Source organism: Astatotilapia calliptera, chromosome 6 (assembly GCF_900246225.1).
Source record: "Astatotilapia calliptera chromosome 6, fAstCal1.2, whole genome shotgun sequence".
NCBI classification, from domain to species: Eukaryota; Metazoa; Chordata; class Actinopteri; order Cichliformes; family Cichlidae; genus Astatotilapia; species Astatotilapia calliptera.
Window position 1 is genome coordinate 31528430 of NC_039307.1, and position 27093 is coordinate 31555522.

The 27093-nt window shown below is 38.4% G+C and overlaps 1 protein-coding gene across 2 annotated transcripts; it reads right to left on the reverse strand.

Annotated features, from left to right (window-relative positions):
• Positions 1–26867, reverse strand: LOC113024530 (homeobox protein unc-4 homolog). Of its 2 annotated transcripts, XM_026171700.1 has the most exons (7): positions 26758–26867; positions 26396–26479; positions 25839–26256; positions 25579–25673; positions 4664–5242; positions 3820–3995; positions 1–1539 (listed from the first exon to the last, which is right to left on the reverse strand). In XM_026171700.1, the coding sequence occupies exons 5-7, from the start codon at positions 4926–4928 to the stop codon at positions 379–381; spliced, it is 1602 nt and encodes a 533-aa protein (XP_026027485.1). In that variant the 5' UTR covers positions 4929–5242; positions 25579–25673; positions 25839–26256; positions 26396–26479; positions 26758–26867; the 3' UTR covers positions 1–378. The 2 variants fall into 2 exon arrangements, with proteins under 2 accessions (XP_026027485.1, XP_026027486.1); XM_026171701.1 differs by lacking the exons at positions 26396–26479; positions 26758–26867 and having other exon boundaries at positions 25839–26031; positions 26190–26204.
• Positions 26868–27093: the final 226 nt, after the last annotated feature.

Below are 27093 nucleotides of genomic sequence, written 5' to 3' on the forward strand. Positions count from 1 at the left end.
TCATTTTCTCGTTTTTTGTTGTTTTGTTTTTTTTACAATATCTGAGGATTTTTGTTGTGTGTAAGATGTTTATTGTAGCCTAGTTTTTGTTACAAGTTGTTCACCAAAAAAGGGAAGAAAACAAAAGAATAAAAGGAGAGAAAAAAAAGAAAGAACCTGCTTCTAAAGGTGTTTGAGGCCTGAAGCCCAAATATAAGGACAGCCACAGCTTTGAGGGGGGGCCATCTGGATTGATCACACCTTCTGATTCAAAAATAGATGAGGATTAAGTCTCCTGATTCCTGATATGTTTTAGAGCATCTCAGCAGAGCTTTGGGAATGTTTGAATAGTCTGAGCGGTGTTCCTGGTCCTTTGTTTATGTTTGCTCCTTGAAAGTGTTAGTCCATATCGACATCCTCTCCATCTGTTCCGGGTGTTTCTTGACAGTCTGTGTTTGCCTTGAGACACTCGGAGAGGTCTGGAGACGCTTGCTCCTCTCTTGCACCCTTCTCTTTTGCACACAGCTCAGCAGATTGGCAGCCATTGGTCGCCGCCTCCAATTGAACTCTGGGACTCCTCTCCTCGCCGCTGTCGCTGGACTGCGTGGAGCTCAGCCTGACCCGAGCTGTCTGAGTTGAACTGTTTGGTGGAGAAGAAACGGGGAATCTTCCATCCCCGCAGTCACCACCACAGTCCTCCACGTCGGCTCCATCCGCTCTGCTGCTAACGTGATTGTGGTGATGCTGCGTGTCGTGCTGTATATGATCCGAATTCAGCGGCTTGGTGATGCTGCCAAAGCTGCAGAGGTCAGAGGAAGCGGGGCTCCCTTCACTTGGCACACACCTCTGTCCCAGGCTGAGCCTGTTAATGCTGTCCTGACATGGTGTGGCCTTCAGGGCCGCTTGGGGCACTAGAAAACCCAAAGGCTGATGGGTAACTGGGTAAAGCAAGAAGTGACCTTTTCCCACCAGTGTCCTCTGATTAGGCAGCGAGGGGAAGTCCAGCTGAGATTTCCGTCGAGGCATGGTGTCAGAGAGGAGGCTCTCCACACTGAAAGGGTTTCGTTTCTGCAGGGCGGAGGACCTTGGGCCTCCAGGGCTGGAGCTGTGCGTGCTGCCTGGTGAAACCTGCTCCGAGTCTGCTGTTGTTCTTTGGTTTTGGTGGTTTTGTAGTTGGCTGAAGTCGTGCCGCGTTTGGTCACAGCTGGATTCAGTTTGGTGTCCTCCCGTACTCTTCGATGCTGGCAGTTCTATATGAAGAGTAAGGTTAGAAGACTGCTGCTCGCTGTCAGTGAACTGGGAGACCCCGCTGTCGCTCTCTGAACCGCCGGGTGTGTGGAAGCTGTCACCTGCGAGGAGTTTATTCTGGGACTTGAGCAGCTTCCTCTCCTGTTTCCTCTTCTTCTTCTCCTCCCGCTCGCGCTCCCTTCGTGCTATCTCCTCCGGGTCCATGGGCTCGCCGCTGCAGGTGGTCGGGTGGGAGTTGTGAGCAGGTCGGCCCGGCCCTTTCTTTGTGTTCTCCTTTTTTCTCCATTTAGCGCGTCGGTTTTGGAACCAAACCTATGCACATGTACACACAAATATACACATGAAAATACATGCACAGGTGGAACACTAGCACACAAGGTGGATTTTGCAGGAGAATGGTCTTTTTTTCACAACAACATATAACAAAAAGGACTTTTAAGAAAATGTCATTTTATACATCCTGTTGCTTTGGTGAATTTTGACAGAATTAAACTGAATTTTGTTTTAATAGTTTATCAAATATTAAAGTTTTTTTTTAGGCGAATCTCCCAAAAATGCTGAGAGGATTTGCTCCTTTTCCCTTATAATTTTTTTTACCTGCTGTTGTTACAGAAATACTCATCCAAGACTCAATTTGCATTTTTATCAATTTGCTAACATATGACAGCCTATCAGAAAATAAATACAATCCACGTATCTGTTAAATAACAATGTAAATAGTGAATTACAGAATATCTTAAATTAACATGGACACCTCTAATCAAAAATATCTTCTGAATTCAGAAAGATTCCCTTTCTAACAAGCATCGGAGGAAAAAAAGAATAAACTCTGTATTAATTTTTAAGGATTCATATTTTTCTTCTTTTTTTAATTATCCCAGCCATAAAAACCATTACATGACTTCACTGAGTGGGGCTGCATTAGACAAAAGGTTTTTTTAAATAGAGTGTCTGACAGCCTTATGGCAACAGCAGACCTCTCGTCTGCCAGGATAAACTGATAAAGCAGTGTCTGACCAGAAGCTAAGCACAAAACCAAAAACTGCCTGTAAATCCACCCAAATCCCACAAAGCCTCGAAACAAGTGAAATCACTGCTTTCGTTCTCCGTGTTTCTTTGTTTACTGCAGCTTTACACATGTGCGCAGCACATTAGGTTAATAGGTCACAGCGGTGGAACCTGCAGATGCGCAGATGTGCAGGTGTTAATTACGAACGAGCGTGTGTGATGAGCACCTCCGTCGATTACATTTGACTGCACACTGGCTAAAATCGGCCATATCCCGTCCGCTTCTGTGGGTCGGAGGGACTGTGGCACTTGCACGGCAATCCCTGGCTCTCCTCCCTTCGCAGCGAGCCACGAAAGGGAGCCTCCCCCGCCCAGGAGCGCTCCACGCCCGGCCTCTGGGCGCGCTCGTGCCCGCGTGTTCGGCACTGATAAGGTCTGGAGTGGTAAAAAGATCCGAGAATATTGCATAATAAGGAGGCGAGACCAGCATCGCGCGCGACAAAGGCGCTTCTTATGAATTGTTAATGTTGGTTATATCTTTCCCCCGCAAACCTGCTGATAAAGGAGCGTTAAGAAGCTTGAGGGAACAATAATCTGCGGTTTAGGAGCGAAATCCCCAAAACAACATCAACGGAGAGCTGTGCTTCGTTGCCGCTTTCACTCATACAGCCATGTGAGAGCTATACATGGCAAATATACATGAACAGCCTCTACGGTAAATTATACAGAATATTATTTTAAAACGAACACAGCGAATTAATTACAAGCAACAAACTAGATCACGTATTAAGTTATTATTATTATTGTTGCTGTTATTATAATTAAGTCAAATTAAACCACCAATTTAACAAGTGATGATCCAGATCCTCAAAAAATAAACATTTACCTTAAAGTATTTTTTTATTATATGAATGTTGTTAATAAGGTTTTATTATTGTTATTATTATTGTTATTATTATGATCAGATATACTATAAAATTAATCGTTTTATTAATAGCTCACCAGTATTCATTACTGTTGCATTTAATAGTACTACTACTAATAATAATAGCCTAAAAGTTTTAATAAAAATGCAATAACTCAGCTTTTAAATATATATAGTTAAACTAAAATCTAATAACTGTAAATTGTTTACAAACTGACATGAGACTCTTTGTATAATAATAATAATAATAATAATAATAATAATAATAATAATAATAATAATAATAATAATAGCTTGGGTGTTAAAACAAAAAATGAAAGGCGAAGGAAGAATTCTATTAACTATATCCCCCCTTGGTTTGCTCAGTAAATAGCCATGTTTTTTATTAACCCATAAATCAATAGGTTGCCTACATGCATAATTCAAAGGAGACTCTTTATTGACGCTTTGATAATTGGCAAACAGCTACCTGAATATTGGCCAGGCTAAGCCTCCACGGACCATGACAAAACTATATTGTTGTAGAGAAAATTCAGAGAAGCAGAAAAATAAATCTGGTGTCTGGTGTTGGGCTACGTCCATCTCGAGGGTAGAAAAAAGAAATAAAAATGCTCCTGAGTGTGCCCAAATCTTGTGTCTAATTTGCTGTGTGCCTTTACCTGAACCCGTGACTCCACGAGGTCAAGCCTGAGCGCGAGCGCCTCCCGCATGAACACATCCGGATAGTGACTCTCGTTGAAAGCCTTCTCGAGCTCCTCCAGCTGCCATCCGGTGAAATTCGTCCTCGTGCGCCTCCGTTTACAACCGGGACTGTCCTTATCCGGGTCCCCAGAATCTGAAGACGTGTAAGTATGTGTGTGCATGTGTGTGTTTAAGTGTGTAGAAGTGTGTGTATGTGAGCGCACGTGTGAGTGAGGGAGAGAGAGAGAGAGAGAGAGACGTTCATGCTACGAGGTTCAAGTTAGCTTGTACATTTAAACCAGTTTGTTGTAAAACTGACAACTATCACTTTTCTTTTTGCTGTTCGACATAAACCACGTCCCGATAAATACACAAATAATTAATGCTTGATTTTATTTGATATAAGAGACAATTTTCTGTTCATTAGGCCTTCAACGTTTAATTTTGGCCAAATGAATTAGCACCCTGCAATGACAAGTTTTTATCTTAGCCTCTTCTGTAGCCTTTACCGCAAATTTACTAAAACTCTGTTTCGTCTTCTTCTTCTCCTTCTTCTATAAAAAAAACAAAAAAACAACCTAGGTTAAAAACTTTTAAAGACTATGTTTGTTCTGTAGGCTGATTTTCCTGTAAAACCTCGCCCCCAGAATCATAAAAAGTGGCATATTTCCACTAAAAATGTTTCAATGTAGCGAGAAAAGCCCATGAAACTTTGGTTTACCCCACTTCCTAGTACAGTACACTGTTTTCATGCACCTCTGTGTGCCTCATAAGGCAGTAAAAAAAATAATTAAAAAAACAAAAAACAATAGCCCAGCCTACCTGAGAGTTTGAACTGCTGACTGTCGGAGGAGAGCAGCGAGTTAGAGCTGACCACCGAGGCCGAGCAGGAGCCGTTAAGTAATCCGTCTATAGAGAAGGGCACGGCGGCCGCGGACTGCAGCTGGTGTCCGCTCGCCAGCTCGTAGACGTGCTGGTGATGGTGGTGGTGGTGGTGATGGGGGCCGAGCGCGTACGGGAAACCCACCAACCCGCCCAAGGAGCCTCCGAACTGGGCGTGAGGATGCTCGAGTACACGGCTGTCCATGCTCGCCCGGGCTGCGGCGGGGCCGAAGTGAAGATGCAGAGGGAGGCAGTGTGGCTGAACATGCAGTCAAAACAAAAAGTCGGGCAGAGGAGGAAGAAGCGGCGAAGAGGAACCGGAGGAGGAGATACGAAGGCGGAGGTGGGGAGGGGGGGAGAGAAGGGATCCCAGGCAGACAGCCGTCTCCCACGGCCACGGTGCGGTCTGTAGTGAAACGGCGGAGACCAGGCTAGGGGAGGTATTTCACGTTTACGGTCCAGCCGATATGTCAACCCTGCTCCCTCTCTCCGCGAGCCAGCTCATTAGGACTCCTCCATCTGCTCGCGGGACCAATAAGAAACGTTAATCGCCACGTGACGTCAGAGACGCGGTTAATGGAGTAGGCTAAAGGAAGCAAAGCAAAAAGGGAGGAGAAAGAGAGAGACAGCGAGAGAGAGAGAGAGCTTTCCCCCCTTTCAGATCGATCGCTAATTACACCTGGCACGGTCCTTTAATTCAGCCCTGTCAAAACAATGAGGACGAGGCTAAGCTGCCGTGTGGAAATAGCTAACTGATTGAAAGAGCAACTCCATGAAATCCCCAAGAATAAACCTTGCATTTTTTTTCTAGAAATAAACATTTTTTTTAATTTGAACTTTTAACGCAATAACCATGCTCCCTCTTTCCCCTCACTCTCACTTCAATTGCGCGATCGTGCATGTGTGCGCGCTCCCGTATGGTGTGTAAGTGTCGTTTACGGGGCATTCGGGTGCAGATTGATCCAATAACAGCGCCTTTATTATCAGCCTCCCCGCCTTTTCCTGAGCTGTCACATTGCATTTTAAAGTACAAGCCTCTCTCCATCTCTGTAACCCCCCCCCCCCCCCCCCCACACACACACACACACCACACACACATACACACATCACCGAGCCATCCATGACCGAGGTGTTGGTCGACTATTCATTATTTCGATTTTTTACCTCACAGCTTACACTCGTGTTTAGCTGTAAAGTGGATTGTAGCCTACACGACGTGATGTTTCCAAGAATCCAATACAGTAAGTAGTCTCCGTTCAGCCTTAACTGAGCGTGCTAGGATAAAATGCTTTTCTGAGTTAGGCCATGAAGCTTTATTAGCTTTTCTGGAGATTTTTCTTTCTTTCTTTCTTTTTTAAATGATATCACATGACATTCACCTGATGATAGGTGTTTGTCCAGCAGTGAGACTTAGTCCACAGATGTTCACGTAGGTAATCAATAATTCCTGTAGTCTTCAAAGCTAATTTTTAAAGTTTGCTTGTCATTCTTGAAATGGTGACTAGTGAAATTTTACCTCACCATCTAGTTGTTCTGGACCTTCCTACCGTATCACATGGAATTAAGTAAACTTCAGCTCTTGGATAATGTGAGATGATCAAAACCCATAAAATTTCAGTGAATTTTGAGAGAAGGGATCCCAGGCAGACAGCCTGGGTTGTTTTTTTCTTTTCAGAAATGAACTTCTTATGGCTATTGTTGAAAAATAAACAAAGTATAGAACTTTAAATGCAAAAGGTATTCCAGCATTTTGTTCTCTAAAGGAAAAGTAATACTTACACCAATATATTAAAAAAAAGTAGACCTCTCTGATGTAAGTTAAAGTTACACTGTAGTTTTTTTTTTAAGTTAAACTTTATTACATTGTATGAAAGAGTATCTACTGAAGATCTGTCCTGTCTTTCTCCAGTCATCATCAAACATTGATGGCAAATAGCTGCCCCTCCCTGAGCTTTAAGCCTGTTAAAAGGGAGTTTTCCTGCCCACTGTCGCCAGATGCTTGCTCATAGGGGGGTTGCTGGGGTTTTCTCTGTATTACTGTAGGGTCTATACTTTTCAATTTAAAGCACCTTGAGGTAACTGTTATATTTTGGTGCCATATAAATAAAATGTAATTTCATAAACTGTTTTAATACTGCTCAAATATGGAAAAGTTCTACATTTTTAAATTCTACTCAAGTAAAAGCAAAAAGAGGAATGTTTAGCTCCATTTACATTTGCTGTAATTTTTCAACGACTGACAAATATGTTGATTTGAACAGCACCTGTAAAAACAGATCCCCTCTGTACTTACCACAAAATTGTATATAACTGTAGGTCAGTTAATGTAAGATTTAATTTATTATTTTACACTCTGGCTTATTCTAAGTCCTGAGCTGTGTGTGCTTTCATATTTCATGTCTTATATATTCCTAATTTGAGAACAGGCTTACTAATTATATCAACAATGTTCATATGGATAGACGTTATGTGTCTATGTTTAAAGAAAATAAACTACATTGTAGACACAAAGCCTCTGGCATAGTGGCTAACATACAGCAATAGAAAAACACAAACATAGTAGGTTTAGTTGGCCCTGACTGTTAATTTGGCCATTATATTTGGTCAACTAAACTTTAAAAAACCATGCAACAACCAGTACTCTGTGTAGCTTCTTCGTCAGAACAGACATCAGAATTTTTCTGACTCTAATAAAGAAATGCTGTTTGTAATAAAAAGGGAGGAAAAGAGTAAGCAAGGTTTACTAAAAGAGTCTTTATGTTTAAGTAATTCATGCTGATGGGTCCAAATGTTCAGATCATCGCCCTGACAGATGTTTTTTTTCACAGACAGGTGGACAGACATTTCTGAACTCTCAGGAAGATTTTTTTTAAAACACATTTACTTAGAAATCTGATAATCTGCTAGAAAATGCTGCTGTTCTTCCATTTAGTGTGTGCGCTCATGTTAAGAAAAATGCTGCCGAAAAGAACATTTAAAGTATTGTTTTTTAGTTTTGACAGATACAGCAAACAATTTTAATATCAAAGCATGACATTTCACTTTGTTTAAAGGGTTACTGACTTGAACAGTCCTAATTTACAGTCCTTGTTGAATCAGCCCATCATATTGCTTGACACACAATAACCCACAACCCATCTTCTTTATTTATTTATTATTTACATAACTTCCCAGCCCAGCAGCAACCCCAAAATGGAAAGTGGAAAAAAACGTAAAACGATTGATAACCCTCCTTTGAAACTGCTTGGGACAAGGCAGCCAGTTTCAAAATACTTGGCAGGTGACTGGCTGAATCCATCTGTCTATTATCATTCAACTCAGGCTAATGAGCACAACCAAATAATCTAATTAGTGGAAGTTTGTAATAGACACACCCTAAAAGAAATGGAACCAAGCAAAAAAGACAGCATTAAACTAAAGCGTTGTTAGGAACATAAATTGTTGGACAAAGAGACATTGTTTTTCTCCCTCTGTACACCATCACAGTCAATTTAAGCTCAAACAATCAATATGTGATTGAAGTGCAGACCATAATTTAAGTTTAACAACATTTTGCCATTAATTGGTTCAGAACTACAGCCATTTGTGCACACAGTCCATCAATTTCAGATGCTCAAAAGTAATTGGACAAACTAAGATCATTTTAAATGTAAGGATTATTTTTAATATTTGCATGACAATCCTTTGCAGTCAATGACTGCCTGAAGTTTGGAACCAACAACCATCACCAAATGCTGTGAGGTGCTCGGCCTTTACTGCAGCCACTTTCAGTTGCTGCCCACTTGTGGGTCTCTCTGCCTTCAAGTTTGTATCAAAAAAAAAATTCAAAACATGATATATTGGGTTGTGGCTAACTTGGCTGTTGAGAGACTGTTCGGTTATTTTTCCAGTATGCTGTTGGTCATTATGCATTTTTACTGTAAAGCACTGTCCAATCAGTTTTGCTGTTTTTAGCTGAATCTGAGCAGATGTATAGCCCTGTATACATCACAGTTCATCCTGCTACTTCTGTGAGCAGTCACATCATCAATAAACACTAGTGACCTGCTTATACTGGCAGCCATACATGACCATACCATAACATCGTCTCCACCATGTGTGACAGATAATGTGTCCCATCTGGCCTTCGTGTTCTTGAGTAAAATGGGCAGTTTGTACCTTGTTGTAAACTGTATTTTCATTTATTAAGGCATCCCGTTACTGTAAACCTTGACAGTGATACGCTCACCCCCTCCTTGACTTGGTTAGATTGTGTTTGTTTTTTGTTGTTTTTGTTAACCATGGAAATAATTCTGTCATCATGTACTCAGTTGCCTTCTGTGATTTTTTGTTGCTGAGCTGGCCAGTGCATTAATTAGTTTTAACAACGGACCAGATTGCTGATTTGACCAAACCTAAAGTTTTTGCTGTCCCTCTGGCAGGTTTATTTTGTTTTTGTATTTTTCAGCCTAACCCTCATTTGCACTGGCATCTATTTGGACCTTTAAAATTCTAGTGAAAAGATTCAAAATGCAAATGCAACACTTATCAGTCAACTATCCAGTTGAGCTCATTTCGAGCCCCTGGAAATGGGAAACTGTGTACAAAAATGGCTGTAATACCTAAACAAATTAAAATCTTCTGTGGTAAAGAGGTAAAGCTAACCGAAACATATCTTTGTCCAGTAAATGATAGAGCTAACTGTAAATGCCTGAAATGAGAATGTGCTGTTATGTAACACAATTCTAGTGATATGTGTTTTATCAGTGGCATATTGGAAAATTGATAAGGTCAATTTAAATATCCATACATTATTAAGCTAGATTTTACATATATTGTCTTCTTTTTTGTATTTTCATTGTGCCTTCCTTTTTTATTTTTGGAAATTGGTGACTCTTTACTTTTTGGTCAAAACCACAACAAGAATAAGCGCATTACTTGAAGTGTGGTACATTGAATTATGAGGTCATTTTGTAAGAATCCAGCATCCTTGTGATGCAATTGATTAAAATAGGAAGTATGCACATGTTTTGAGAACAGACTCTTGTCAGACTTCAGGATCATGTTTGTGGTTTCATGCTAACATGCTTAAATGTTTAGCACAGCAAACGTTGCTCCATGCTGGATCATCTTCACTTGCCATATTAGTAGTACAAACTAAACCTTGGGATGTGGGAATGGCATTCATTTTGTTGAAATTAGATAAAAAACATAGCAAAATAATAGAAATATGACTAATGGAGAGAACAGTAAGTAAGATGTTCAAAGATGCAAAAATTGACCTGTGGGATGACATGAATTTCATGGTAATCCACCCATTAATTTTCAAGATGTTTCAAATCATCACAGCTCTAAGCAGGAAAAAAATTGATATATATATATATATATCACATTGCAGATGTTGATATATATATATATATATATATATATATATATATATATATATATATATATATATATATATATATATATATATATAGATAGATAGATAGATAGATAGATCTCCAACGCCCTTAAATTGACAAAGTGAGGCTCAATCGTTTTTACACCCAACTTGCATCTTTTTTCCATTTATTTACTGGAAGCAAGATATAGCCTTTTCCAGTGACCAGCAACACCATTTCAATAGCAACCAAACAGACTGAAGCAGTCTCTGGTGTCTCAGGTTAAGAAAAAAAGAGGCAAGATGACTGCAATTAAAATTTCAAGTTATCCCATCAAGTTAAGGGTCTAGCCAAATGCGAGGGGAAATGGTGCTCAAATTGATGTGTGCGTTGGAAAATGGGAAATGAAAGGTGTTGAAATTTACAATCATAGCACAGGCCAGGAGCAACTGGGTGTCCAGGTGGACATCTTCGAGGAAGTGATGGAGGGAGAGGGAGAGGGAGAGCAAGATTATACATATAAATTGTAAACGGTGTCGCAGGGGCCAAATCTTGCCCACGGCGGTGACTGCTTCATTTTGTGTTAAATTTCTTGACAGAAAGCCACCCGCGTGCTGGTGAATACTGAATGGTAATCAGAGCTGGTTGAATAAGTGGCTCCCCCTCCCGCTTCCATTACTGTGAATTAATTCGACTTTATTTATCCAATTTCTGGAGCTGACAGAATGTTAATTTGAGTTGAGATTTCTCTCTGCTGTTCTGCCTGTGACCCGTAGCCCTGGGATTGGCGTGTTGTAATAACCTGAATCTTTCACCAGAAGCTCCGATAATTGTTACCTTATTAGCATGTAAATTGTTTAATTAATATTATTATGAAGAACCATATAATCCCTCCGTTACTTGACCCCGAGTCCACACACGAGCAGGCTTTCTGCATTTCAATGTCTAGGTTTTAAATGGACTCTTTAATGTTGGCTGGTCGTCGGGCTCTTATAAACCCCTCTTTCCTCAATCTTAGTGCAACTTTGAACAGCTTGAGAGGCCCTTTTCATCTCCCTCACTTCTCTATCTCTTGCTTTTGCTCTATTTCCTTTTTATTTCTGTGCTGTTCTTTCTGATATGTATTTATTTTCCTGCTGCCATTTTTGAACATCAAAATCCAATGCCTTCTTGTCATTTGCTTATAAAAGCTTTTTTTTTTCTGAAAGCTCCCCCTCCCCATCCAAACCCTCCCCTGTTCTTTCCCAGTGGCTGTGTGAGCCAAACACATGCAGTGCTCGATGAAAAGCAGCCCTTGACATGAGGTCCTCAGAGACTGCAGCATTTAAATTCCCTTTTCTTCCCTCCTCCTCCTCTTTTTGCTGGGCACGAGTGACATTGTCAGATGCTAGCTTTAATTAACTTGATAATAAGATGGGCAACTCACATGCAGGCCAGGGTTCGGCTTGCCTTGCCTCTAGCCCTCCTCCCTTCTCTCATCTCTCTTTGCAGGCCACGCCACTAAATCTACACTTACGCAAGGAAAAGCCTATGAAAAAAGTGACAAAAATATTTTTGATTTGATTTCAAAATACACTTCAGCCTCGGGACTGTTAGAGGGAATTCCCCCTCCTGAAATCAGATGTTTTCTGGATAAACTACAATTAAAGCCACGGCCACGTTACTACTGTCCAACCATCATAACATACAACATCAAGCTGAGTGTATTTATTATGGTACAAGGTATCAGCATTATCAACTTAAGACAAATATATATTTGCCCTAAAATCCTCAAACAGATGACATTTAATGACATAAAATGAGATCAGTTTTGTGGAAAAAGTACCTCGGGATGGTTATTTGGTGTAAAAATGTACCAAATCTACCAAACAAATGTGGCACTACCTCCTGTGGTAACCCCCTTAAAACTAAGGTAGCAGCAGAAAGAAGCTGCTTTTTAAAGAACCTCATGTTTGAGTAAAAATTCTGTAAATTTTCCAGTCTGTTGATAGTAATTGCTAAAAATGAAACTTCCAAATAAATAAATAAATCCTAAAACTGAAGTACATGCATCTATAAATTTGCCAGTGAACATAAGGATAATTAAAAGGCCTGGCGGAAAAGCACATCCTGAACACAACAATTGATTCAAGTTATTTGGAGACAGTGTAGGTACGTTTGGTGTCGACCACACCAGACCCTTTCAGGATAGCATGAAGCCACGTGACAAGTGGAGCCAAAAAAGGACCTTTTAGTATAGTATATTGTATATACTTTACTAAACAAACTAGGAAATCCATTTTATGGACAACACATGCAATAAAAGTCTGAAACATGTGCAACCAATTTTAATTGGGTTGTAAGTCTGTGTTAATGATAAACAACTGCAACAGGATATAACTCCTGACGTTTTCTTAAATGAATTAGGCCAGATGTTTATGGCCAGATGTTTATGTTCCTTGTTTATGTTCCTCATGTTAAGTATATTGACTTTATCAGTTTCCATGGGGTGCACTTATTTATTTATAGTACTTTATGCTGGATGCATTGTACTGTTGGAATCTTGCTTGTTGGTAAATAATGAAACAAACCTACGATTCAGTGTTCCTGCTGTGGTAAAATGTGCAATACATATCAAAACATAGAGCGATTATTTCAGTGAAGTATAGCTTATTGTTATACCTTAAAACTGATTGGTAGCTTAGGCCTTCAAAAACATAAAATCTATAAATGGATCTTGGATTTTGCTCGAGATAAAATGACATCAGTTGCCGTTACTTTGGAAAACGCTGCAGATTTTCCAAAATTCACTCAAAAACATCATAGTTTTACAAGTGAGGTTTGGAGAGTAAGCAGAGGTTCACTTTTTATTTATATGTCTGTTTGTACTTGGCTGCTGCAGTTTAGGAACAGCAAACATCGCTGTTTTGATTCCATCTCTAAAGGAGGAAAACTTTGTTTATATGTCTGTGTATGTAATCTGATCTACTACACATTTGGCTGGTGCATAGCTGTGAACCAAAGGAAACACATGATCATTTGGTTGAGTGGTCTATTTTCTGCTACTTTCACAATGTTTTCAAAGACATTCTTGAACGACCAACAGCAGCAACACGTTCACATAGGATTTCAATATACAAGTGAGCTCTGATCATGAAGTTTCCTTATAGATGTGTCCATTATTATATATCTGTGTGTGTGTCGTGGGTGTTCTTTGGGTGACAGCTCCAAGCAGCTATTATTAGTTCCAGTCACATTTCAAATACAAACACATTTGTAATCCAGGCTTAGAAACAGCATTCATCAACAAACGTCCCATCCCACTGTGTATAGTCATTGTAATAAGAAAATACAATTTCTCAATTCTAAGGTTTTGCATATCAGGGCATAATAAGAAAAAAGCAAATCGGGTCAATAGTAGATCTCAAAATTATGTAAATACAACCTCAGATGAAAAAAATAACATATTACACTGTTATTATTTATTTAACAAAAATTGAGTTAAAATGCAGAAGCATTGGGCTAAAAAGCACACAAGTACGTCTTTACTACTTCCACAGGAATGGAGAGGTAAGTAGCAGCAAGGCGCTGCTGATCAAATGCATGTGATTAAGTGATCATTGGCAAGTGGAGCACTTGTATAAAAGAAAAAAAAAAGATTGAAAGTGTTGCAATAGCCTAGTCAAAATCCTGACCTCAGCCTGAGAGCTGTGCATAAGCAAACATCCCCAAACATCAATGAGAGTTGTCTACAATTCCTCCACAATGAGGTGAGAGGCTGATAAAGCCATATAGAAAACTCACAGTTATTGCTACTTAAGGTGGTTCTAAAAGTTCTTGAATCACGGGGTGTACTTAGTTTTTTCACACCCAGCTTTTGGTTTAGTTTTTGTTAATAAATAACAGCACAGTGTATAATATTGTGTTGTTATTCATTTGTATTTAACTACTTTGAGAACCTGATAAGGAGTGTATGATTTTTATTGTGTCCTGAAATGCAAAACCTTCAAACTAAAAGGGGTATACTTTCTTTTTAATGATTCTGTAAATAGGACTCTTTATTGTGCCAATAATTAATAGCCCGCCTTAAATATACCAGTCCTACATGATGGTAACAGTTGAATACTGAATGTTAAGAAGGGGCATTTTTTGTGTGCCTATTAAGAAAAGAAACCTCTAGCAACAGGTTTGATGGACACAGAAAGTCACGCTGTCATTGAGGCCTCTGGAGATTACTATTTTGATGCATGGAAGTTTCTAAGAGGTGGCACCTTAAGAAAACCCAAATAACATTTCTGGATGTTAATTCTGAGTCTGTGATAACAAAATTATGTCCACATTTACTGGTCATTTTATCTTATCACTTCACTGAGAATGTTATTGCAGTGAGCAGTACATGCAAGAAAACCCCAAAAAATCCTGTAATTGAAATAATTTAGCATGAAGGTGTGTGTGAGTGCTCAAAAATACCTATAAGCAGTCACATCAAAGGAAACATCTGCAAGGTAGTCTGAGTATGTTTAAAAATAAATATCATAATCTAATTAATTGTAAGATGAACTCAAAGGACTCCTAAACCTTGTTTCAATACAACTAAAATTGATCCATTTTTGGAACTTGTGCTAATGGGTGATCACAGCTTGTATGTGTCACTTATATGTAGTAGTTTGGCAGCCATGGTGGACTCCGCATATTAAAGAGATATGGGCCGGAAAGCTTCTGTAATGGCAGAATAAATGGACAATGAAGCAAAAAACCAAAAAGACTTACCTTAAACTCTGTCAGCATAGCTCAATAGGTGCAAATTATATTTCCCATGACAATTTGTGTCTCTAAATTTGCATTTTAAGTAATAACTGGTAAATGACTGATAGCTGGTGAAGTTATCAACTAACTCTAGTTTGCAAGCTGAATCTATAAAGTGCGAAGACACACAGTTTCCTTCACCAGAACTGGAGTATGAAATTCTCACCCCAGAGCAGACATATTAGTAAAAATGCTTGAAAAGGTATCCAAACATAATTAAAAAGTGAGGCCTAGCAGAGGCAAGCTAAAACCGCCTTAACAAAATCCAAACTGGTAAAAGTTTTATTTTATTTTTAAATCACCAGCTGTACATTAGTTTGGAAGGGCAATCGTAGCTTTAGAGGAAAAAACTCTAACTAACCAAGGAAGTAAAACTGAAAGTACAGTCATGGTCAAAATTCCGTAGTAAAGCTCTTTGACTCATAGATAGATAGATAGATAGATAGATAGATAGATAGATAGATAGATAGATAGATAGATAGATAGATAGATAGATAGATAGATAGATAGATAGATAGATAGATAGATAGATAGATAGATAGATAGATAGATAGATAGATAGATAGATAGATAGATAGATAGATAGATAGATAGATAGATACCTTTATTAGTCCCACGAGTGGGAAATTTCATGTTAAGGCTGCCAACCTATTGCACGCATTGGCGGCATCATCTTACCCTCCGACCATACATACATTACACAAAAACATCACATGGGGAAGACAGGTCAGAGAGGTGTAACAATGGAAAATGCACCACATGAGGAAAGATAAGGACAAAAAAAATAACTCCCTCCAGACTGATCTCCAACAGGGAGATCAGTTTGAGAACAGAAAAAAAACACATCATGAAAATGATTATGATTGTTCAACAACTTATTGCACATGTATACAAAAAATGTATGAAGGACAAAATTAATGCCACCTCTTACAACTTTCAGATAATAATTACTGTCAGTTTCCTCTTGGCTCTATAGTAATCTCAGACACATAGTTCACACTGAAGCCTCACCTTCCTGTTATCTTCTGTTTGTGAGGGGTGACCAATCAGGAGACAGTAGGCTTAGAAGAAGGTTTCAAGTACTGGATGAACTGTGTGTCTACACCACGCCTCTGTGTAAGATTACAGTTAAATCCTGTGAAGCTACTCCAGTTGAGATCAAGAACAAAAATTTGGAGCAGGAAATGGTCATCTAACATCTTATATCGTTCCCATAATCACGTGACCTGTTGTTAACATTCAAATGTAGGTGCCATATCCACGAAAAGAGGAGGCTCCCACAGAGCACCTCCTCCCAGAACATTGTTTTTTGCTTGATATATAAAAAGATGACCCTGTGATCATGCAGGTTGCAAGACACAAGAATGAGAATCTCTTCTGAGCCATAAAACCGTCAATATTCCTCTTGAGAGAAAGAATCAAGTCATATTAATTTTTATAATTAGCAAAGTAAAGGTGAAGCAGTGGAGAGTTAATTACTCAATTACTGCCTGCAAGTTAATTTTTAACTATCTGAAATGAAGTCAGTCATTATTTAGTGATTGGTTGATAATTAAGAGTCTAATCTAAATTAATGGTTGCGAGACGGTTTTTTGATCCTGCTGTGCGCTTGGTGCAGCATTAAACCAGGAAAGTGGATGCCATTCCAATTAGAAGCGAAAGGATTTAATGTATTGATGTTTTGTTTTTTTCCTCCCACAAATCTTTTGCCTGACACATAATGAAAGCTTTGATAATTTAGAAAAGGAAAGACCCCATTTCCAGGCGAGTGCGTTTTAGCTCCTTCTCTCCATGCAATTAGGAAACTTTTTCTCCATCTAATTATGAACATAATTGTGCCTGTGACAGAATATTGGGAGGAAATGCAAATTGTGGTTAAAGTTATTTTCTTTAATTCACCTCTCGTTTGATAGATTAAACCTGATGCCTTTAAGATCTGCCTGTGTGTTTAAAATTGAGTGGATTAAATGCCAAACTTCCTCTGGAGCAACAATTCCATTTCAATTAAAACTGACTTATCACCTTCTCCTAAAACGTGCTTAATATGCCAAAAATTTTTCCATGCTTGAAAGAGTCCAAAATGCCATTTTAATTGTTATCAGTGAGTCGCATCTCCCCCTCTCTCCCTCTTTTCTCTTTCTTCTGCCCACCCTCTATTTTTTTCCTTGGCTGTCTTGGCACAAGCCGCACGGAAATAGACCTAATTAACCCCCCTACCCCGCAGGGAAATCCGCTATGCAAATTAACATTTTCAAAATATAGTAATTTGAGAAATGGCGACGCCAATTTTTCATGCACGGGCTCGAAATATTTGCATATACATTTAGCAGCCCAATCAATAGAGCTACTTCTCACGTGCACATTTGTGGAGGGGAGGGGTGAGGCATTAAAATAAATGCTGGGATCTGATGGGCATACAGGGGAAGAATGGTTGGCCCTATTCGGCCACTGGCTAACTACTGGAGCCCAACAAAACCATCTGCTGGCAGTGAAACGGTGGAAGGGAGAAAAGAGGGAGGAGAAAGTCCCCCACCCCACCCCAAAGGGCCCAGCTTAAAGCCACTCTGTAAACAAGGAAATATGTTTTAATTAGGAAGCAAGTTCACGCGCATCTCATTTAAATCACTTTAATGAATAGCTCCGCCAGAGTGGCCCCCGTGCACTGACATGAAATGACTGATGCTGTTTGAAACAAAGGCCTTTTCTTCGGCGCGCTCGGTTCATGTTTTGTTTTCTCAACTCACTGAGCTCCTCATTGTCTGTTAACCCCTACAACTTCAATTTAAAGCATGAACAACTGTAGACTCAGTTGCACACTTATTTATTTGGTTAGCATGAGCTCAGATTTGACAATAAGCACATTTAAAGAAATCAAAACATAATTTTTACCGAATATTTTGACACAAAAGTGCCATGACACTGACAGGCAGATTCACTTTGTTTGCTATATAACTGGACAGAAAAGTGCATGGAAGGCACACGATAGTCTTTGACCACAGCTGTTCAGAAACACAATTACACTGAAGATGTATGTGCTTTATTTACATGATCTCAATGATTTATTTTTATGTGTGCCACTCTGTGACAACCCTCATTGTTTCCTCCATGCTAATCAGCAAATGGATAATATATTGCTGAGCGACGGTTATTTAAATCTGAATACATGTGCTTTATTTCAATACATGACCCTTATGTTAAATCCCTAACTGTATACAATGTATACCACTTTAATGTTGTTTTGTTTTGAGCATCTTTCTTTGCACAGCTGTAGGTTTCACATCAGTCTATTGTCATCAGTTAAGCCTTACAACTTCTCATGTCTATAAAACAGACATAATTACCTGTGTGATAGAGTCAGTAGTGACTTTGGGAAATTAGATGTGGGATTCCTGGTGTGGTATAGGCTGTGTGGTTACATCCACATCCTGAGACCCCAGCTCATTGGTTAGCTATTACTGCAAATGTTTTGGCTCAACCTTGCAAAATTAGCACCATGTCTTACTTCAAATTTGTTGACCAGTTACCTCAATTAGCATTCACAGTTCCACATTCAAGCACTGACAGCATACAGCTTTTCTTACAGTGACCACAGCACAGGCACATTTTGAGCCTTTACATAAACTTCAAACTTGTGTTTGTGAAGCTCAGCGGGTTATTGTTAAACATGGATGGTTTTTGAGAAGGTTTGGATTTGACTGCAGATTCTTGAGAAGTAGGATGCTCTGAAGACCAATGCTACAAGTTCCTGCAGCTTCATGTACAGTAGAAGACAGGAAGTTACTACATATGTTCTAAAGAGGAAGCAAACTGAACATCACATACATATACAGTCATAGTAAATAGAAAGTATCTATGTATCTATCAAGTCTACAGTTTCAGGTACCAAGACATAATAAAAATAAAATCTAGCTGTTGCCAGGTCCTAGATGAACAACATGTGACTCTGTTACACTGTGTCATTAATTAATAAAAACTCAACTCAAACTCGAAGTACACACTATGACTCAATAATGAATGCATTGCTTTCACACAAGAATGAAAACAATGCTGTATATACACATCTATACATGTTTATATGTATACATATACATATACACATTTACATATGTATTATTTGCAGAATATTATTTGTTGATTGTTTCTTGTAAGCTTTGTGGTCTTTGCCTGATGTAAATTAATTCCATGACAATAATAGTATTATTAGTATAATATTTGCTTGATTCATTGTAATAAAAATATCACGATGAAACTCAGTGGCATTTTAGTACATAGTTGCAGAAGCTATAAGATCAATATATTATTTATACATAAGTAATATATCACCTCCTCCTAAAATTAAAGCTGAGCTCTCTTGATTAAAGGGTCACTGATTTTCCTTTTTTCTGTCAGACGTGACACTGAGCCTTCAATGGCACTCAGCCAAATTCACAGGACAGTTTAAGCAATTAATGCTCAGAGGTATCAGTCAGCGAGAGCAAATAATTTCACATAAACTGCCAGTGCACCAAGCACAGCCTGATGATACCCTCCGGAGCATCCCATCCTAACATATGCTTAATTGTTTACCACTGCTTGTTACATAAATAGAGATGCTGCAGGGGAGGAGGGGGAGCAGGCGGGGTGTGTGGGGGGGTAGGGTTTAGAGTCAGTACACTATGAGACGGAGCTGGAGAATTAATAACAATTTGTGGCAAATAATTACTTATCAATTAAAGCTGTTATCCTGCCTAATTAGGCAGCGTTCATTAAATTCAGCCAATTTAAACCTTAATCAAAGTTAGCAGGGCCTGACAGCACTGAGTGGCTCAGTGAAGGAGCGCCCTCCGGTGGATAAGATGCATAAAATAAGTGGATTTTTTTTAATCATTTAAAAAAAAAAAACAACTACTGTTATTCTTATGTTATTTGTTAATAATATAATATATATTTGCATTTACTCACTGTATATAATCAGTTTCCATGGGAATTTACTTGTAAAATGAGTAAATAAATAAAAAATATTAAGAGTACCAGAAGTTTTATTGTGGTCCGAAACCAACTAAACCTAACTTTGTACACTACAATTCTAAAAACCAAACCAGAAAACGAGGCTAATTAATTATTTTCCACCAATGATGACAATTGATGTTGCATAGTATTTATTATCAACAATGGTAGTAGAAGTAGTAGTATTGAACTTAAGAGTTAAAATTATTTAGGTCATTTACTAAAGTGTAAAAAAGTATTGAACATTAAACATTAGCGTCTTTGCAAGCATCTTCTTGTATTGCGTTGCTTATTTACTTTGCTGTATTCATCACTTCATAGATCCAAACATATCTTTTTTTGTGAAACATCGTTATCTCCAATAATAATAATAAAAATAATAATAATAATAATACAAGATTAAAAAAAATGAAAAAGGTGTTGGAAGTGCAGAGTCTAAAATTAAAAAAAAAAAATGTGTGCACATAAGTACACTCACCAAAGTTCATTTAAGAACAAATGCCCTTGATTATTTGTCACATTTCAAATTAAAAGCATCTTCACCCTGCGGCCTGTCTCATTTTAAAGCCTTCACTTCCTATGTGGTCATTTGACAACAAAGCACGCGCTTCTCGGGGCGCCTCGCCACGAGGAACGAGTTAATTAATATTGGCTCTTGTTTGGTCTAGTTAATGAATGAGTAAATTATGCACCTCTGGGACACCGCCTCCCCAATCGGTTTAAATTATCCCACAAACCCCTCACACCCCCCTTCTTCCAACATTGTCCTCCAATTTCCCCACTCTGATCCTGCACTGATGGGGTCCCTGTCACTAACCACACACACACAAACACACACACACACACACACGGAAACCAAGGCTATACCCCTGCCGTCTCCATCTGTCTTTCTTTGTCCTGATTTGGTGTGTTCATTGTCTTCTGCACAATTATTGATGCATTTTTTCTTTTCTGTTTTTTTTTTTAATTCAACCCTTCTGTTCGACCCCGGATCGTCAGCTCAGGGTAGCAAATAACTTCCATCCCATTAACTCGTTTTAGAGGGAAAGCTAGTCAAACAAAGCTTGGCCACAATCTGATACACACATACTCCCAAACACACACACACACACACACACACACTGTCCTGTTGGTGAGAAGATCCACATTATTTGCATTAAAAGCCTCACACCGTGAAATTCATTTATAATTACAAAGTGGGGTGCTGTGTGTGCTATGCAGATCAGACTTGTGTGGTGAGTAGAAGGAATATCACACTTGCATTGGTTATTTTGTGATACGCTAACGCTGAATGTATGGTGACAGATTGCAATTATCTCATTATTGTAATTGTCAGAGTCAATTCCTTGCAGGCCGTGTGCAGGCTGCATGAAGGATTCCAGGAGTTACACGCAAATCTACAAATGTAGCAGGGTTTTTCTGTTATTGTTTTTTAATAGTCCAAAAGCCACACTTTAACAAACACACTGCAGTCAGGGCTTCACCTTAAACATGTGATCACAATCTGCAAACACATATTAATGTTTGTAATCTTTATAAACTGAGCGTATGTTGATTGATTGTCCTGGCACAAACAAAGGCTTAAAAGAAGAGTCTGCTGATTTCATTTCACCAAAGTTCATAATGTTGAATAAGTCCGGGCCTCCTGAAATAGGCTGTTTCAGTTTTGGCTGTAACAGTGAGCCATGCTCAGCCTTGTAGATCTCCAGCGCCCTCGTGTAGTGAAAAAGCTGCAGTGCAGCTCCTCATGTGGCTATTTTGTCTCTGTAAAGCTGGCAGTGCTCTAGGTTCCTTCTCTCATCAAAGACTATTCAGTCCAAACACCAAAGGCAGTCACTTCACTGGGGATCAAATATTCATTGTTAAGATCTGTGGATCAGCTGACTAACCTCCACAGCACATGACTGGAAGTATGTTTCAGTAGATTTTTTTTAAATACCAGAAAAGATATTTACTGCTAAACAACTGTACTTTTATTGTGCACAAAAAAATTAACTGCAATTGTGCAAAACAGGGATTGAAAACTTTGATCATTTTTAGGCTTGTGTGCAACCCCGTTAGTATAGACAATTCCTGCTTCATAAATAGTTCCTCTTCTTTTTGGAACTGGAATTCCAAAACCGCTGGAACCAAAGGGAGGAGTTATTGTGACCCTGTCCTGGAACAATTGCGCTAATGGCAAAGATATTTAAAAATTTGTAAATTTTAAGTACAATTTGACAAAAAAAAGATTTAAGACTAATTTTGGGGGATTTTATTAGTTTTATACATAATTTAATTACAGATTAAAGAAAAATAAATTAATGAATGGAGATTACAACAAATAATACAACATCTAACAAATCTCAGTAATTTAATAATTGCAGAAGAACATTACAAAAAGCTAAAAAGGAATTTTGGATAACGTAAAGAACATTTAAAAAGAGAGGCATCACAATAGATGACTACTCATTTTAACACTGAACTTATCATCTCATACACATCTGCCACATCTGCCTGAAGTGATCATAATATCTTTGCTTTTTTTTTAAGTCCTACATAACCCAAAATTCACTTTTTGATAAATAAGCCAATTTTAGGAAAAGTCATGAAATATAAAGTCATAAATATATAATATATAATAGATTTGACCAGAATTACATGATTTTTAAAAAGCCAAGAGGACAAAATGACTCCATTGGCTTTTTTGCTAAGTTGTGTCCGTTGTGTCTGCTAAATCTGTGCTGTTACGCACAGTTTCCTGGAGATTCTGAATTTCCTGGTAGTTTGTTTTTTGTTAGTTCTTTCATCAGTTACAGTTAGAAACATCCCGTAAAACAACATGTAAAAGCTGAGCTCTCTTTTCTTCACGTTCGCTTTCTTCCTGCACTGGGTCACATGAATCCTCATAATACACATTAGACTGAACTAATAAAGGGTACAGCAAGGCTGATAATATCCTGATATTTTAGTAAATGTCGCTTTTTCTTTGAGCTGCTCTGTCATCACACTGTTTTTTCAACTTGTTAAGTTGAATCACTAGAAGTAGAGCTTGTGAAAGAACTCCTGCCAGGAAAACTTTTGTTTTTTCTTAGTTTCTGCATTTCTATGTGTGAAAAATTGATATTTTGCCTCGCAGCATCAAAGGTGTGTGTCTTTAGCCCTTTAGCTTTTTTTTACATAGCCAACATGTCTTCATGTTAAAGTTACATTTAGTTTATTTTGATGTTGGTTCGCGAAGTTTATTTGTTTATTAGATTCCCCTTGTGTTCTCTTCCCCAGTATTTAAGTTTTCCTCACTCTTTATGTGTCATGCTGTCTTATGTTATCAAGTTTGTACTGTCATGTCTGTGTCTTATGTTTCCTGTTTTATTTTGAAGGTCTGTGTCCTATGTCAGTGTTTTTTTTTAACCTTTTTTGAATTTGAACTCATCACAGAAAAAGCAAGAACATAGGTGAAAAACACCACTGTGAGTGTAATGGAGGACTTTTCTGAAAGACTGAGGAAACGTTGGTGATTCCTTCTAATGCAGAGACATTAATTGGAATTGGGTCAAAAAGTGCCAATGTGAATATTAGCCATTAGACCTCCTTAAATGTATTTATTTTTTTGTCAGTTCCCCTATGTGTAGGTTGATGTCAGTTACTGTGCTACACTAGCTGTTTTATTTTGATACAATTTTGTCTCTGCTTGTTTAGCTTTACTTCCTCCCCGCGCTCATTGTGGTGTTTGTCTACAACTGTGCTAATTCATTCGGGCTGTTCTAATCAGCCTTTGTGTAGTTATATCCTTGATTCTTCCTTTTGTGTTTGTAACATCTGTTATTTCTTCATGGCATTCCTGTATCCATTTTCAGTTATTAAAAAAATGTAAATAAGTCATGCTTGATCGTTGAGATGCGGATGTCTTTTGGCTCACTCACTCTATACGTGTGCACAATTTCATCATAAGTTACTACAAAATTCCCAAGAAAATAAAAGACAGTTACGCTTAAATTCAACAAGATTAACTGAATGTGATGACTTAATATCAAAAATAAATTAAAAGCCATCCATGATATTTGATATAAAGAAAACACATTCCTCCTATGTGTGTAACTGCTCCACAAGTTTGCAGAGTTTCATCCCTAATTGCAGAAAAATTCCTGAGAAAATAAAGACAATTGCGTTCTCGTTGTGTTCTGTGGCTCCGTAGTGTCGTGGTTAACACGTTTACGGGCCAAGCAACAGGTTGCTCGGCTGATTACAGCCGGAGACGGGAAAGGGAGCCTAATTCCCTTTGCAGTCACAGCAAAAACCTGATCTCTGTTTTAAGCTAGACCTAGGGACAACTAGAAGCATTTGGTCTGCAGACCTCAAAGATCTCACCGGAGTATACCAATTTAGAAGATCAGATGCAATGTTTTAAAAACAAGTGTCAAGATCTTAAAATAAATTTGAAAACTAACTGGCAGCCAGTGTAGCGAGGCAAGTATAGAGGATATGTGCTCTCGCTTGTGTGTGCCAGTCAGGAACCTTGCCGCGGGGTTTTGAACCAGCTGTAGTCGGCCAATTAATGACGAAGTAACACCATAGAGGCTGTTGCAGAAGTCAAGGCGAGATGAATTAAAGGCATTGATTGCTTTTTCAAAGTCTCTGAAACAGAGAAATGGCTTCACCTTTGCAAGTAGGCTTAGGTGAAAGAAGTCAAAAATATAGAGCTACCTGCTCTGGTGATTCTTTGATCTCAGACTTTTTATTGCTTTGACAAAATATACACTGTTAAAAAAGAAAATTAAAGTCCTGACCAGGACATCGCAGAGCTCCTGGACAGCTGTTCTATATTAATCCTCAGTATCTCTCTTGCCCCAGACAGGAAGCAGCGATGTAGTGGTTCAGTATATACAACAGTACTCACAGACGCCCACATCCAACTTGTTGGATCTCTTATTGGGGTTCAGTGTATTACAGGGCACTTTCTATTTCGTTGAGACATATTTTAGAAGGAGGGACAGACAAAGGATGTAAAACAGGTCATTATTTAGCATTTTACAAACAATTAAATCCCTGTTCAATTTAAAATACAGTGTGATATCTTACAGCTTAGTTTTTTCCCCACTGAATGTACAGATGCCCTGTAAGATTTTAACTCCCTAATGCTTAATGTTGGTAATGCTTAACATTTCCTAATGTTAAGTCTTTGGTTTCGGGGAGAAGAACATGTTAGCAGCCTGGCATGCTTATAATATTTGTGTGTTCAAAGGATTATTTTAACACAATAATTGAAGTTACAGTTATTTGGATTCTGTTTTAGACACATAACTTACTTTGTTAACCAACGATGAGGTTCTAATAATTTCAGCTCACTGTGCTGAAAAAGAAAGTTACTGCCTTTGATCTGAGACAGAACCACAGCAACAAGTTCTTTTTTCTGCAGTGCTGTGGGGAAACAATAGATTTCTGTGGATTTCCAAATAAAGAAACATGATTAACTGCTGTGTTCGTTCTTAGCGTGTTCAGTTTTGTTAGTTCTGAGTTGCTTTCGTTTAATTCCTCCCTCAGTCTTCATTTCTGCTTTATTTAGTTCATTTGTGTTTTCCTGTTTAATTCAAACATTTTCCATTTAACTTTGAAAGTTAGTTTGACGTATGCTTTGCTTTTAGTTTTGTTTCCTGTTTCTTTTCTAATTCAGTTGAGCTGCTTCTTGTTCTCCACGGCTGTCTCCACTTTTCCTAATTACCCTTATTACATTAAACATGTTACCTGTAATGTATCAGCAGTGTTCCTCTTTTTCTTCTCCTTCTTGATTTTTTGCTGGAGGTGGCTGGTATTTCAGATCCAACCATTTCTTTTGTGCTCTATAAAAATGATACATGTGAAAAAAACAATCGACCTATAAATTTATTTATTTGTTTGTTTGTTTTTTACCAATTCTGATGAAGTTTTGTCTTACATCAATTGTGTCATTATTGAAAAGTGAATTACCATAATTATTAATTTCTTAAGTCAAAAACAAAGATCACCTTCAGTTGACTTTTTGAACTTTTTCTTTAGATTTTCTCCAGATGACTGCAAATGGATCACACAATAGTCCCTTGGATGCCCTCTCCATTTCTTTCAGCTTATTCCTCCTCGTCCACATGTGAACGTCGTCTTCTCCTTAACGTGGCCGTGAATAGTCTCTACTATGACATCAGCACATGCCTACATGAAAAACTTGCATATGCCAGAACATAGATTTAACTCAATGAGACTGAAAAGTACAATATTCACAGATGCACAAAAATCCAAAAGAAAGTAAATACATTTACATAATGTACATGGAATAAAAGATTTGAGACATTTGAAGACGGGAAGGGAAAAAATGCACTTACTGAGTATTGATCTGAAATATATAATATGCAATGATGTGTGTGCAAGCTATAGAAAGGGCTTCACTTCCTGTTAAACAGCAGTGCACAAAACAAAAGGAAGTTAACATTCAACACCATGACATTTTCACTGAATTTAACAGTCACTGAGTGGTGAGATAAATGTGTGCATAAGCCATAGTCATAGCTAAGGCTTTTTATGCACTTACGCAGTGCCTAGGTTCATCTCGGCTAATGCTGAGTCCATGCAGAATCACTATGTGCTCCACTTCAGTCGACACGACTCTGCATAGCTTTGATTAGCGGAATCAGAAATTTGTGTTTCTCAGAAGTCAATAGTACGTAGATAGAGAATTGGTATGCAAAACATGGATAATGCAAATATATATTTGACATCAAATGGTGAGAAATGTCATGTTACATTCATTAACATGCTGATCAAACCTTAATCAAACATACTCATTTGGTGATGTAATGGCAGTGGAGTTAAAAGACAGAAATATGAAAACTTGAGCATATAATAAATGTTTCACAGAGTGGCACACTGCTCATTTTATTCTTTTTAAGGTACCTGGAGACGGAGTGCAGCTCAAAAGGATCATCTGGTCTCAGGGTCTCTGCTGTCTGTCCTCTCTCGGTCACTGGGTGCAGATTCTCAGCTGCTGGAGAGGTCTAACTTTTTTAGAGAGGTCTAAAAAGTCTAATGCAGAAAACGTGCATATGATCAATTAAGGCAGTTCGCAGTAAATCAAATAAATGTGTAATGGTCGTACAGTGCAAGCATTTCACTACTGAAGACGGAGGAAACCAGTGTTCTTTAACAGGTTTGAGGTCCAGAAATGTGTGTAATTCACATCTTTGCCTCTTACTTTATTGACCCAGCCACTTCTAATGAAGGGTTGCTGAA